General features: G+C 35.1%; 1 protein-coding gene across 1 annotated transcript; it reads left to right on the plus strand.

Moving 5' to 3' along the window:
• The first annotated feature begins 260 nt into the window (after positions 1 to 260).
• Positions 261 to 971, plus strand: LOC119638237 (proteasome subunit beta type-1-like). Its single transcript, XM_038034900.1, has one exon. The coding sequence runs from the start codon at positions 261 to 263 to the stop codon at positions 969 to 971; it is 711 nt and encodes a 236-aa protein (XP_037890828.1).
• Positions 972 to 14,983: the final 14,012 nt, after the last annotated feature.

Raw genomic sequence — 14,983 nt, forward strand, 5'->3', positions numbered from 1 at the left:
AAAGAGCAATTCGTTATATTTTTATCGAAATACAACTCAAATAATCGTTTCATTTACGGATAAATAAACTTATTTCCTTGTTACGTTAAACTACGAAATTGAATTTAGGTTTGACGCTAGTAAAGTAATTTCAATATTTTTTTGTGTTCTTTTTCTCAGTTAAAACAAAAACTAAGCAGTACTTGAATTTATTGCAATAGAAAAAGAATTGCTTTTAAGAAAAGGGTTTAAAAATAGATAGAAAGCAGAAATAAGAAATTATGGATATTTCATATAACAACCAGTCCTCGAAGATACAAATTCCCGATGTTAAACGCTACGATTTCCAACCTTATGAATCCAATGGCGGCTCAATAGTAGCAGTAGCTGGGGATGGCTTTGCGGTTATTGCTGCCGATACCCGTCTAAGCAGTGATTATACTATTCACACACGTAATCAAAACAAATTATTTCCACTAACAACTGAAACTGTCCTTGGTTCGACTGGATGCTGGAGCGATACCTTGGCTCTTACTTCGTTAGTTCAAATTCGCATGAAAATGTATGAACAAGAGCATATGAAAATCATGCCCACCGAGGCCGCAGCGCACATGTTATCAATTCTGATGTATAATCGACGCTTCTTTCCCTATTATGTATCGAATATATTGGTTGGCCTAGATATTGAAAGCAAAGGAGTTGTTTACTCATATGATCCTATAGGCCATTGTGAGAAATCCATGTATAAGGCTTCGGGTTCGGCGGGATCTCTTTTACAGCCGGTTTTAGACAGTCAGCTCGGCATGAAAAATACCGTACCGCAAAAGTGCAGCCCTTTTGTCGAATTTAATAAGGAAAGAGCCGTACGCATAGTGAGCGATGCATTCATATCGGCAGCAGAACGCGATATATACACGGGTGATACTGTTGCCATTGATATCATTACTCAAGATGGGTGCGAAGTACGTGAACTACAGTTGCGAAAGGATTAATAATTTGTTTGCTTGTCTGCAGATAATGAACAATTTACGCACGTTTTATAAACACTTTGTTTCTTTGTTGTTTAAAAAATCAATTGAACGGAATAAAAAACATTGCTTCTAATCAAATCAACGCTAATATAACTTTTAATTATTGTCCTTTTTAGAGAAAAAATCAATCTCTAACTAAAGGAAGTAAACACAAGTACGCACTTGCTTTAGCTTTTGATTTGATTATGTGGTAAGCGAAAAATTAAAATTATTTAACATTTTTGTTCTTTTAATCAATTATTTTGCAAAAATACTTTCAACAATTTAACTAGAATATGTAAGCACTTGGTTCAAGCAAGCAAGTGGCTTTGATTCATATGGGATTAGGTTTCAGTTCTTCAAAGTCCCACATACGTTCATTAAATCTTCCTTATTAAATTTTATTGCATTATCAAAATAGTTGGGCTGAAGAGTTTATGATATTCACATCGGCAGACGTAAGAAGATGAAAGGATGTTTCGATCTTAGGACGTCTTCATTGATTACGAAATTTTTTGTTTTGGACAGAACTATGCAAAGTTAAGAACTGCAGAAAAACGATCATAACACGAGAAGACGTCTTAAATTTATAAACCCCGCCAACGATAATTTCCATTGCAAGTTAGTTTTAGGCAATTAGAGAAAGATCGTTAGCAGGCCCTGCTGGTCGACTTTTTCTACGATAAATGGGAATACTTGCATGTGCCGCAACAGTTATTGTAAACGAACTGTCAGTATGTCAGTAAGGGTTGTGAAGATTGTAACCCCTTCTCTCTCTCTATCTCTCTCTCTCTCTTTCTCTCTCGCTTACGCTCTCTTACAAAGCCATTTTAGACATCATTATTATTTATATGCAAACGCATTGAAACGTTGACGGTTCAAGACTCATTCATTTCCATGTCCTTCATATAGCTGGCCAAATATAAGTCCTTTTCAATTTTTTTACTTTTTAAAAGCAAATTTTTAATCCTTTCGTAAAATATGTTCGTTTACGTTCTTTACACTCAAAGAACATTTACATTAATGTTAATGCTTCTTTAACGGTTATTGTTGTTGTGGTTGTTACTGTTATATTATAAAGCTCTGCATGAGCATCCAATTGACAGCATGCAGTTACTTTGGCGCCTAACTTTATGGCGTCATTGATGTCGTGACATGTCACCTATACTCAGACAACTAATACAATACTAAAGGCTTTTTGTTTGACATCGTAATGTATCGAAGTGCTTACAGTATGCATGTATGCGCATGTAAAGAATTACATAAATTACACTGAATAAAATATCAAATTTCAAAAGAAAAAACGCGACATGAAATTAATAAATTTCATCAACATCGAATTGTTACATTTCTCTGCGTGTACATCAGTGCGTGCTTTGTTCCTTTAATACACGCTCTTTAAATATAGCTATGGTTACTTGTTTATTTTGATCAGCATCATCATTATCATCATCGTCATTGTTCCCGCTACATATACACATTACGCCTCTTTGTTTAGCCTTAATTTGTCACCATCACCGTTACCCGCTATCAGTGTATTGTTCCTTTTCTCTTAAAATCATACATAAGCGCATTTGTCGTGTGCACACACTCTAATGAAAATCCGTTAAGTCAACCACGAATTCGGCGCCAGACTAATTTTTCCCCTGTTTTTTTTCTTTTTTTATTTATATCCATCCGCGAGGGATAAAGTGTATTACGTCTGCCATTCTGTTCGTAACGTTCAAAAGTAAATTTAGAATTATCCTCGCCCTTGTACTCGCTTGTGGAACGGAAATCGCGTATCAGTGTGCAAAACTTAAGCCAAATAAAATTCAAAAATCAAAAAAAACTTCTAATTTGGGAGTAAATTTGGATAAAGGAGTCGGCAAATATCCTCAGCTAAGATATTACTCCATTAACAGTAACAATGTAGACTAAGTGCTAAGCAATTGTAGATACTAAGTACTAAGAAATAATAATCACTAGCTCCTGCATTAGTAAGTGTTGTATTTCCCAGTTAGAATTCGTGTCCAATTTGTTGTCTCTATAACGCTTCCAATTCCGTACCTATTATTTCTGCGTGTGCTTTCTTTATGTTCATTAAAGATCTATTCTAGGTGACAGGAAACCCTATTTATTCATTATTTGCAGTTGACAGCAACAATAAAAAACATTGCAGCACCGAATTATAAAATAAGTGCCGCATGACGATTGACATCCCGAGTCGTATAATATGAGCTGTACTGCTCTTATGGCTAGGTACGTGCAATGCAAATATCCTTCATAGATAAAATAAATTTCAACAGGATTACTCGGCTCTTCCAGAGTTCCCACCCACTCGATCATATCGCATGAAAACTCTGCTACGAGTTGCCGGTATATTCTCCTACAGCCTGCCTTTCGGCCAATCCACCAACAAAGGTCTTTCGCAGGGATCCTTATGTGATTTCGATGTCAACACGAAAGCACACAAGCTCTATTCCTCTCTTTTCCAGCTCCTAGCTCATGATCTTGGTTGTGATATACAAAGCACTTCTTGATTGCCTGGTCGCATAAGAATAACAAAAACTCGTGTATTGTTCAAAATTCCAACTCCAAATTATAATTCCAAGTCAGAGCTCCTACTTCCAACATTAGATTTTCATTTAAATTTGAATTCGAATCCTCAAACTATGTTATGAAATAATCTACTAATCATAATTTTAACTCTTGCCCACAAAACATTTTCGTACTACCTTTACAATGTTTCTAGGATGTCAACTGAAATTTTTTAGGATCGGAAAGTTTACTTCGAATTAATTGATACATTCTTATTGCTATTGTTTGCTTGGCGGAACCCTAACTCTGGGGTTAGAAACAACTCTAATTCATTATTATAAGAGTCTCAATAAAATAATTGGAACCAATTCGCATCCTAGTCCAGAAGAAGTTTTTACATAGTATTGTCGTTTAGCGACGAGTACTTCGCAGGAGAGAGAGGAAGAGAGAGGGAGAGAGAGAAAAGGAAAGCATTTGTTGCTTTTTAATTGTGAGTACTTTCTTGCTGTTCAGCAGCCAGATATTAGTCAAGAAAAATAAAATGAGTATATGTTGCTGTTTTGCATTTAGCTGCAATAGACAGAGAACGTAAGTACTTATTACTCTAGTAGTTACTACTTTATTGGCAGAGAAAGTAACCAAGTAAGTACTTGAAGCAATTCATTAGCTAGTTCTTAGTTGACAGAGAAAACAAATCGAACCGTTAGTCGGCTAAGGCCGAATATTAAACATCATATTTGTCCCCTAAGAAACGAAAGAGAAAGCAATAGGGAGATGGTGGCCACAGCTACCAGAGGGTTTGTGCCTAACTGACAGGTGCTATTGGCTGACCACACAGTATAGCTGCGACTAAAGAAAACTCTGCCGCACTTAAGATTTTCACCCGCAAACACTGACTTGGTAGTCCCGGTCCTTCCCCATATATACACAATTCTTATGTTATGGTAAAATTCGATCTACTAAAAGAAATTAATCTTAAAATGATCTGTACCAAATTTGGATTAGATATGTCTACCATGAAATCATGAAACCACCAACGGCTCTTATATGGATGCAAAACCTGATTTTTGGTATTTTATTCTGAATACAAATGAAAAATTTTGTTAAGCGTAGTGCCGTAACGTGTTCAATGACCGGCCTTGCCTCATCGACCTATTCCGCAGTAATCACTTTGTTTTTGGGAGTGGGGCAATGGTGTAAGGTTTTTATGGGTTGGCGTTGCCAACCTCTAACATTTTAGCTTGAATTTATTTTAGTTTTTTGAACAACCACAGAACGGCACGTACTAAAAAATGCTGGCCGCGGGCGTAGCGTTGTCGACCTCTGGCTCAAACGTACTGCAACTATATTGTGTACATCATTTGCATTTATTTGTTCTTTGTTATATCGTTGTACCCAAATAACATTTTCAATTATATGTTTATTTGTAGCACGGCTTGTGGTAAATTGCGATTTATTTTCAATAATGCTTTTGAATTTGAAATTTTATCGTTAATAAACTAACACCACGGGACAAGATATCCTTTGTGATTTGTTTTGCTTCTTCTCATACACAGTATATTCTCATAAACAAAAATATAATGCATTGAGATCCTTGAGGAATATTTGTTACTTATGCTTGTCTGGTGTTTCTGGGAATTTTTCAACTCTTAAGGCAGCGCTTAGACAAGTGAAGAGCTTAGGGATGACATTGTGTTTATTTTCTCTTTTGCGTGTAAACGGGACATCCGGTTCACGAATTTGTCCGCAGTGTTTCTCATGAATTTTAATTTGATTTATTTGAAGCGTCTCTACATGATCGATTTAAACTGAATCATATCTTCCTTCTCTATTTTTAATTCATTTCCATTTTACACTATTTTGCAAAAGTATCCAAAATATAAACATATGTATGTAAATACGTAAGTTTTTACGTATAAACTGCAATATGCAAAGTAAATGAATTATTCAATAATGGTATGTTGTTCTATCAATACAAATGTTAACTTATGTAAGCAGTTCTCACTATGCATTGTTGTGCTTGCGAATGTAAAAGAAGAACAATACAATAGCGAAAGATGGGTCACCATGAACTGAGCCGTTTCAAGCACATTGTGATATGCACCAAGAGACCATCTCCTCTTTCGCTGACTGGGTCGCCATATCACAGGTAATCACGACAAAAGTTATAAGTCAGCAGTTCAAGAGCAGCGCGAATTTCCTTTTTGAGATATGGCACTCTTTAAAACTTTTGCTGCTATTGATATATACTACTAGAACTACCACGTAGGTCGATATGACCTTCTTGGACTTTTGAGCTTAGAAATGGTTATAAAGCGTAACATATTTTTCTCTATCTGATCTAATTTTTGATATGCCTACGACGTATGCAAATTTCTACTGTAACGGGTCAGTTTAACTCAAAAAATTTTGCGGAACGGCTGCAGTCAACAAAATAAAGATAGGGACCTGAAATTTGATACAAAAATTCTTTAATCAATTAAGAATATGATATTAAAAAATGGGCGTGAACTGTTTATATGCTCGCTCACAGTATAAAAGAAACTGAAACACTCTACGAAAAACGCCGATATATTTTCGTCGTTAACTTTCGATTGTATGCAGGTATCTCCGAAAACATCCGACGCAGACGTGTGCTATCACCACCTCCACGTTCAATCCAAAAATGGATGCGTTCGGCTTACTAGTATATCCAAAAGTAATGATATTATATATGTACAAATCACAACCGTTTCTGAACCTCATATTCATAATGGATCAATGCTTGTGCCAAGATTCAGCAGTAATCTTCGTTTTCGCAACTTTAGCGACTCCAGAGAAGTTACGAATCGACATTACCCGTAATGACAACCGAACAGGTATATACTAAATGTCTGTAGCTCTACCATTATTACTTTGGTAGCTCCAGATATAGATCTTTATTTGATTTCCCTTACGTTCGTTCGTCACCATAACTTTACAATTTCTGGCATTCTTTATTCTTGCTGTCCAAAGTATCTCTTCGATGCTATTCTTATATAATGGTCTTCCATTAATAAATAGAGATCTTACGTAGAAATTGAAGGAAGAAGAGATCAAAATTTTCTTAAACTCTTTTCTAATGGCTCTCAACGAGACTTTCTGAAAATTGAAGAAAAGGCATATATTGTCCATGTTTCAGTAAATTAACTTACGCTGAATATAAAAATTTATTGATTATCCTTTTTTGTCCTCTTCTTTACCTACAATCCCCACTCCCACATCGCCATCTTGCTATCAGGTATAGACTACATTCCTCAATCTGAAAAGAAAAAGCAATATTCGGAATAAAGGGAATTAAGTCAAATGTTGAATAATGATTCATTTTGGAAGAGATTTTAGTATAAAATAAATGAGTCACGTGTGGCGCAAGAAAAGTTCAAACCTTAATTTCTTTAATTAATATTTTGTTATCGTTCAATTTTGTATATAATTTTTCTAAACTAAGTAAGTAATTACGTTAATATATTCACTCTTAAGCAAACTTCTTTTTTTCTCATTATTTCGCCAAAGCGTAGCGAAACGTTAAACAGTATATCCATGTAAACTGTGCATTCGCGATTATAAATTTTAGAAATGTTCAAGTTGAAAGTTGTAAAGCGCAAAGTTTTCTTTAAAATAGAATACTTATACGATAATAAAAACGTTTACAATAAAGTATAGAGTTCATCGATAATATCTTTTAAAATATTTTTCTCTCTCTTTCTCATACATTTGTTCTTTTATAAGCATCGAAGCAGAACAATTTTGCCTAGGAAACCGCACAAGACTAGCAATTTGTAAGTTATTACATCTTTGAGGCCAATCATGCTCGTCAACATCATCCATCCATCGTTATCGTCATCATTATGCGTACTGCGTTAACAGATGTTATTTACTTCTTCGAATGTGTAACAAACAGAGCAGTGAATGGCATGAGAAGTGCACTTTTATTCATAACTTGATATTTGTTTCCTCTGATATTATTCTCGAAGCTATTTAACTTTTCAAAAAAAAGAGAAAAAAGTGCAATAAATGAATATAATGTTCGTCTTGTAGCACGAATTTTCTATATTCATCATCAAAAGCAAGATTGGGCATAACATTTGTTTTCCTTGCTTTTTTCTTTTTCCTACCCACTACAGGTTATATTTGTTGACGTTTTGTAATGAAGACGAAAGCCTTTGCAAATGACTTTACTATACACATCAGTTAAAGATTGGAGTTAAAGTACTGCAATGAAAATGTAGCGCCTCGATGGTAAGATACCCGTATGCCAAATTAAAAAAAGTCAACATGATTATAAACCATTCTTTCGTGTAACGATATGTTTGTCCAAATAATTGCATAATATAATGAAAAAACTGGATTTCCATGAAAAATTTCTAGATAACTCTGTAGCTTTATATTTTTATTACCGACCGATCACCGAATAACAATAAAAAAAATTTATTTCGAACAACAATAAAAGAAAGTCACGTTTAAAGCAGGAGCAACTTTTTCATGGCTCTAAGAAATATCTGTTTTGGATGTCAACTCGAAGCGTGTCTGAAGAAGAGAATTTTTTATAAACGAGAGTGTTGGTGGCCAAAAGGCAATTGTTTTAAACCTACATCTGAGATTAAGAACCCGTAAAACATGTGCTTTCATTTCTCATTTCTTTTTCTGCAACCGTGATTGAAACACTTTTGTGGAGACAAATATGGATATCGGTCTCTTCACGTATTTCCAAGTTCTCTAATATGTATGAAGTAAAGAGAGAAGAATGTCATTATACGAACTACATTGTACCATGCAGAACTCTTCTAAGTAATGGAATTTCGAACATTAATATAAAAACGAATTGAATGATCGGTAGAGAAGCCGTTACAGTAAGTGAGTAAAACGTATTCCCTTTTGGCATATGCATTAATTTTGGAAGTGGAAGAAAGCAAAAAGGTAAATGCACATCATAAAAGCTCTATATTTTAATTCTATGAAATTTGTACACAACTTTACTTGGCTCTTAAGCTATGCTGAATAAAATTTCTATCAGCTTCAAGAAGGTACTTAACTTATAGTCAGGAACGTTGGCATAGAAATAGAAAATTTTAATGGATCAACAATGTCTACAGAGTCTCTTTAAGTTAATCGAGCCCATGCTCTTTGATTTTGTTGATTTTTTCATCAGTAGTAGGGATTGATGGTCTGCCTTAACGAGATTTGTCCTCGACCATCTCACGACCGTCATTAAATGACTTTTACCACTTAAAAATCTAAATGATCTTGATAAACACTTACGAACTTAACATTTTTGTAAAACTTTTAATTTACTCCACTACACCAACTTGTGGTACAGTGTATATTAAATTAGCGCGGCCGTATGCAACACGCAGAAGGGCTTAAGATGAACACAGCTTTTATTATATCGAGCGATTCAGAATCATTTTCATGTAAGCCTGCACAATAAACAATTAGTCATTTTGGCATACAAGGTTTTTCATTTCATAATAGTCCTTATAGGCGGTAGTATGCGAGGAATAGATCGACATGATCCAAATTCGGTAACACTGATGTCTTTGTCCATTTACTATTATGAGCCAATTTTCGCCATGAAATATTGAAAATTACATTTTTTTGCCACATAAGAATTCAGTTCGCGTAGGATCGTTTGCGTAGGTTGCATGAGAACATTTTCAAAAATTGCCCAAGCCGGCCTAAAGTTTTAACACAAATATAGAATGCCGAAATGCAAATTTTTTTGCTATAGCGACACTTTAGATTGGGGCATTATATGGAAAGTGGTCGAAAAAGTGGCCCGAATCGATTTTCAATAGTGTTTGTCCTTGGGTCAAAGCATATCAGCATACCAAATTTCATCAAAATAAATCAAAAATTTCGACCTGCAGCTTGAACACAAATTTACATGGGCGAGCGTCAGACGGCCAGACGGACAGACAGGCTTAAATTCATCTTCTGAGTCGATCGATTTAATAAAAGCTGGGTCTCTCTTAAGATCTTCTGCATGTTACGTACGTTCACATTAACTTAATACACCTTATACCACAAGTGTGGTAAAGTATAATCTCTGCTATCAAGGTACATGACTAGAACGTTATGTCAACTGTTCACAACAATCCTAGCAACCTACTAAAAAAACACACACATCGTGTTTTTTTTTTTTGTATTTTAAAAAAATACAGTCTCATTACTTTTTGTCCACAGTACAATTTCATTTCAATGCAATAAGAGAATTATACTATATCTAGAGTTTGTATATGCAGAAGAAGGCTAATTAATAATTGCTACTGACATTAAATTTATTTAGTACTGGAGAAAAGTGTGTTATTATAAAAGGGAAACGTCGCCGAAGGTGAATGAAAAGTAGAAGTATGTTTGCGCCTCTTTCCGGAGCACAAATATCGGGAAGCATGTGAACACTAATAGGACACCAATCAAAAAATGTCTCATAATCACACCGACAGTGCCCGAATCGATTTAATCGACTTTTCAGCATAATATAATACCATGATAGCGCAGCGAATCATTTGTTGTGCATGCTCTGAATATTCAAGAGGAGAAAAAGAAGAAGAAGCTATCGGTGGAAAGAGAAAATGCAAAATCATGCTTCTTCATTTCGACAAAGTTTATTTTATATGCCAGAAAGATAGAAAGCAGTTTAAATTTTCCGAAAAAGAAAGACCTTTTTATATAAGGTTCCCATCCACTTCCACTTAATAAGTAATCCACTTTGTTGCGTAACGAACTGCGAATAAATGGATATATACGAAGATAAAGATGGTCTACATCGTCCCATAGGCTTACGTATGTCCCACAATTTTTGCTTAAAAAACATCAAATAAAAAATCTGTATAATTGCAAACCCACCTTTGAGTCAGCTCTTTGCTTTAACAAACGTGAAGTTTCTCGGAACACTTGCTGGGTAATGGGTAGCAAAAAGACACAATAAACAGATTTTCTAATTACGACAACATATGCTTGGATTGTATCAGCAGGTTTACATCTATGTGTTCGTGTAAATAAAAGACAGTTCTTTCTATACCTTAGCAGAATAAATAAATTTTTAATGGCTTTTAATGAGTGCACGTAGACACAAGTATCTTTTCATATTCTTTTCTTTAAAATAATTTTTTATTTTTTAATGAAAAATTTTCCTAATTCCTAGAATTATACGCAAACAAATTATGTATTTAAAAAGTATTTGCATACACAAGTCCAAAGTCATTTGATAAATATCATACAGACTGTATGGCATTCTCTATATTTGAGCGAGTGCGCAGCCTTGTGCATCTATTTGTTTCTTTCAAGTCTTCGCTTTTTGAAGATTTATTATTATTAGATTACCAGCCACGGAGAAGCATTGAATTAGTTGCTTTTCACATTCCCATATGTATAGGACGCTCTCCATGGTCACGTGGTAACATTTTAAGAGTTGAAAAAATTATTCAAAAAATTAAGCTTTCGTACATAAACAGCGTAAAACGCGCGGTTTCAAGTATCTTAGTAGCAACGTAATTGCCGAGATCTCCTTAAATAGATTACCAGTGAAGTAGTTAGTCATTATGTATACAAGAACACATAGCATGAGTGTTAACGGAAAAATAAATCATAATTTGGTTTACATCTCTCGGCTTGTGTTACAGGACATATTAAGTTTGTAAGGATGTATGCGGCTTTCGGAAAAGCTTAAGATAGACCCATTACCCCACGCCAAAAAGGAAGCGTGAAAGAGTCAACATGTCCGTCTGTCCGTGTGTCTATCTGTCTGGGGCAAACGGTCTTCTGACCGCAAAAATGAAGCTATGAACCTCAAAATTGGAAGAAAGATGAAAGTTGTTGCACGCAGGTTGGTATTGAAAATGGTTGAAGGAGATGCCTACAATAGCATGTCAAATGAGGACACCTTTGTTTTGCAAAAGGAATGCAAAATGGTTTTTTTCGCTCCTTACTCATAAATTACAATAGATATGTCTACGAAAACTTGACCGCGATACTGTGGTATCTCTAAAAAAATCGAAAAATTCGATCATGTCTACTCAATTATATATTTATATTATATTGTGGAAAGAATTACAAGGTACAACTTAATTTGTGGAAAGAATCACAATGTAGAACTTAAGATTTTGTGTTTTTCTTTTCTCATTCTAATCAAAGTGACAAAGGATATCTGCGATAGATATCGTTTTTATTTGTTTTCTGCTTTTAAATTAAGACTATGAGAACTAAAGTCATGAACTCGATTGGTCCCACACTTAGTTATATAGCCTATGATAATTTAATCTTTTTTTAATGCCTAAAAAAAAACCCTAGAAAGTGTATAAATTCCTGGCCAGTTTCAAATTCGGAATGAACCTAAGCATGTCCGTCTGTCCGTCCGCACAAACGTATAGGAGCTGTGGTAAACATTCTCCTGTTCGCCAAAATCCAGATATCACCTAGAGATTTGCAAGAGAATTTGAAAAGGACGCAAGCTTTTCAAAGAACACGCCGACAACACCCACACGCACCTATGTAACAAAAACTATGAACATTTTTGATGTCCCTTTCTTCTGCTTGTTACTTATAAAGTACAACACGTACACCATATATATTTCCACATTTATTCTAAAAATAGAAAGTCAACCGCGCTCACCTAATGTTTTAGAGCATGGAGTTCTTTTCCTTTCTTTTTTTAGGACCACGGTGGATGGATACAAAGGAATCCCTCACGACAGAATATAAATTTCTTATCTGCTTATTTTTTAATATATATTATCTAGCCATCCTGATGACTGGGCGTATGAAGCTATAGATCGTAATTATAGATCATTTCATTAATTTTTATTCATTAATTTTTATGCGAGAATGGATCGTTTTGAATATGTGTGTATGTTTTTTGGACTTCCTTTCATGAAGACGTTGTTACCAAAAATAAGCCATCAATGACAGGTAATTTTAATTTTTAGTCCTTTGCATTTCAAATTGTAGCAAACAGTGATTTGACATACAATTACAAAATCATTTTCATAAAGGGGCACTCATGAAAAGTAAACTTTGTTACGGCAATGGGGTACGATTATATTCGACATTTAATATTATCGTTGATTATAATTTTTTTATAAAGATTGTTTTCGATATTTGAAAGGTAAGACGGAAATACTGGATATAGTTTTTTTGAAAAAACAGATTAGATTGATTTTTTTTGTGAAAAATTTCAAGAAAAAGAAAAGATTAAAAAAATCATTGAATCTATTGACGAATGTGCCGAATAACAGAAGATGAAGAAGATTACGCGGTGCTTCAGAATTTTGTTTTGAAAATGCCAGCTTTTTTCTCGAAGTATCCTTATTTGGTTTGACCACGAAGCCGCACCATCTCTCTTCGAAGTGGCAAATTAAAATCCCCAGGCCCAGAGCTTATGCCCACACCAGAAGTGAGTAAAGTGTATTTATCAAGTGCAGAAAAAATTGCAATAATCCAAATTTATATCATGATTTTCCTGACTTAGACATTTTTTTCGTCCCTAACAAAAAAATTAAATTGATTCCTTCCGATGCGGCTACGGCAAATTCACTTAACAACAATTATAAAATGTGCATTTCGTCCGAATTCTGTGAAATCCATGGAGTTGCTTCTACCCCTCTGATTTCACCAAACTTAAAATCCACTCAAACGCCTTTCCCAAAAAGCTCCTCAAATTCGGTCCCCTAACTGACTTTTGCAAAGTTGCGGAAGTCATGCTCTTTCACGCAGTTCGTATGCATTCGTCCAGGAATGTTTTGCCTTCTCACATCTGCTTGGAAGGCATTAACTTCCCGGTTAAAACATATGTCGAGCCGATTTTGCAATGCCACAATTGTTGGCATTCCGCCGCACGCTAGAAGCAACTTTGTCATTCCTACGGCACATGCCACGATTGCTCCACAAACTGTCCCCAAAATGCCAAAAAAAGCATTCATTCCAAAACTTGTCCGAAATGCATGAAAATTGCCAATTCCAAAAAAGACGAAGCAGAACTTCTCAAACCACTAATTTTCTCCTTTTGTCAGAGTACTTGCGCATACCCAAATAATCCAATGTTTCCAATTTCTCTGGAGAGCTTCCCTAAGTTGTCTCTACCGACTTCTCAAGCGACAATCAAACGTCCAAACACTGAGTCCAGTGTCTCAGTTCCAACCAAGAAAATGATAACTCCTGAAATCACCATCTCCCCTTGCAATATAAAATCCCCAAAGTTTGTGACACCCATCACAAACAATACTCGTTCCTCTAACGTATCTTTAGTCCCTGATCGTATTCAAAAATCACAAAAAAGCCGTTCTCTAAATCAAATTCTATTATTAACTCTGCCACACGCTTATCTCGCGACTTTCACAAGAGTATTCATGACCAATGGACACCTCCGGGTTCGTACTCCTATTCTCTCTAAACGTTGGAAACAATTTTGTGAAAATGTCAATAGTGACATGTAAATCTTAGATCTTTGACGCACTTTGAGAATTTTCCGAGCTATCACTTCCTCTCGTTGTTCCACTCCCTCGCAACTCTTTAACGAGTTCTGTGACAAGCTTTGTGGTCCTTCTGGTCGTATAATATCCTCTGCTTCACTCGATTAGGTACTTCATAATTTTTTCGTAAATGACATATGCTTCTCTGTGCTCGACAAACCTCAAAAGGCTCCGATAGCTTAGATGATATTCGCAACAATCACCTCAAAATCTTCAATATTAAAAAGAAGATTAATCTTTAAGAAAAAATAATAACTCGCAGTTAACCTTAATTCCTACAAATGTATTGCCTTAGGTTCCACCCTTAGAAAAATTTTTGAAAAAGTATTATACTTACTAAATTGATATCTTGAATCCAAACATTTTCTCAGCAATCTCAAATTTAGTTTCCGACGATGAAGATCTGCACAAGATAACATTGTCACTTTCAGCGTTTGCTAACCTCAACGTTTGATTCTGTCAAATTAGCATCTTAAGATTTATCCTTCTCTCTTTAAATCTACCTACCAAATTCTGTAGTTTGTTATATAACCTCCTTTTCTAGAAGAACGTGTTAATTAACAATGATGATGTTGTTGTACAAAGGAGATATTTAAACGGTGTTCCACAGATATCTTGCTTTAATTTATATGTATTAACAAAACTTTCAGTTCCCTTCCTGTAAACATCGCATTACCGGGCTACGCTAAAGATCTTGTTAGCTGTAGTTTCAACTCTGATCCAGATGTGGGTCCGCGCAATTTGTAATCTCATTATTTCCTCTCGCCTTGAAACATTTCAACTCACACTTCCAGTAAATAAGACCAAATGCTTGGTCCTTCCAAAAAAAGGGCGACACTCTACTGTTACTCCTCTGCTCCGCTGTGGTTCTTCTATTCCAATTGTTAAACGTTTCGACTTTTTAGGCTTTGTCCTACACCCGAAACTTTCTCCAGCGGCTCAGGTTGACAAGATTGCCAAACAATGTTTTCAACTCATCAATGTACTGAA

Source organism: Glossina fuscipes, unplaced genomic scaffold, assembly GCF_014805625.2.
Source record: "Glossina fuscipes isolate IAEA_lab_2018 unplaced genomic scaffold, Yale_Gfus_2 86, whole genome shotgun sequence".
In the NCBI taxonomy this organism is placed as follows: Eukaryota; Metazoa; Arthropoda; class Insecta; order Diptera; family Glossinidae; genus Glossina; species Glossina fuscipes.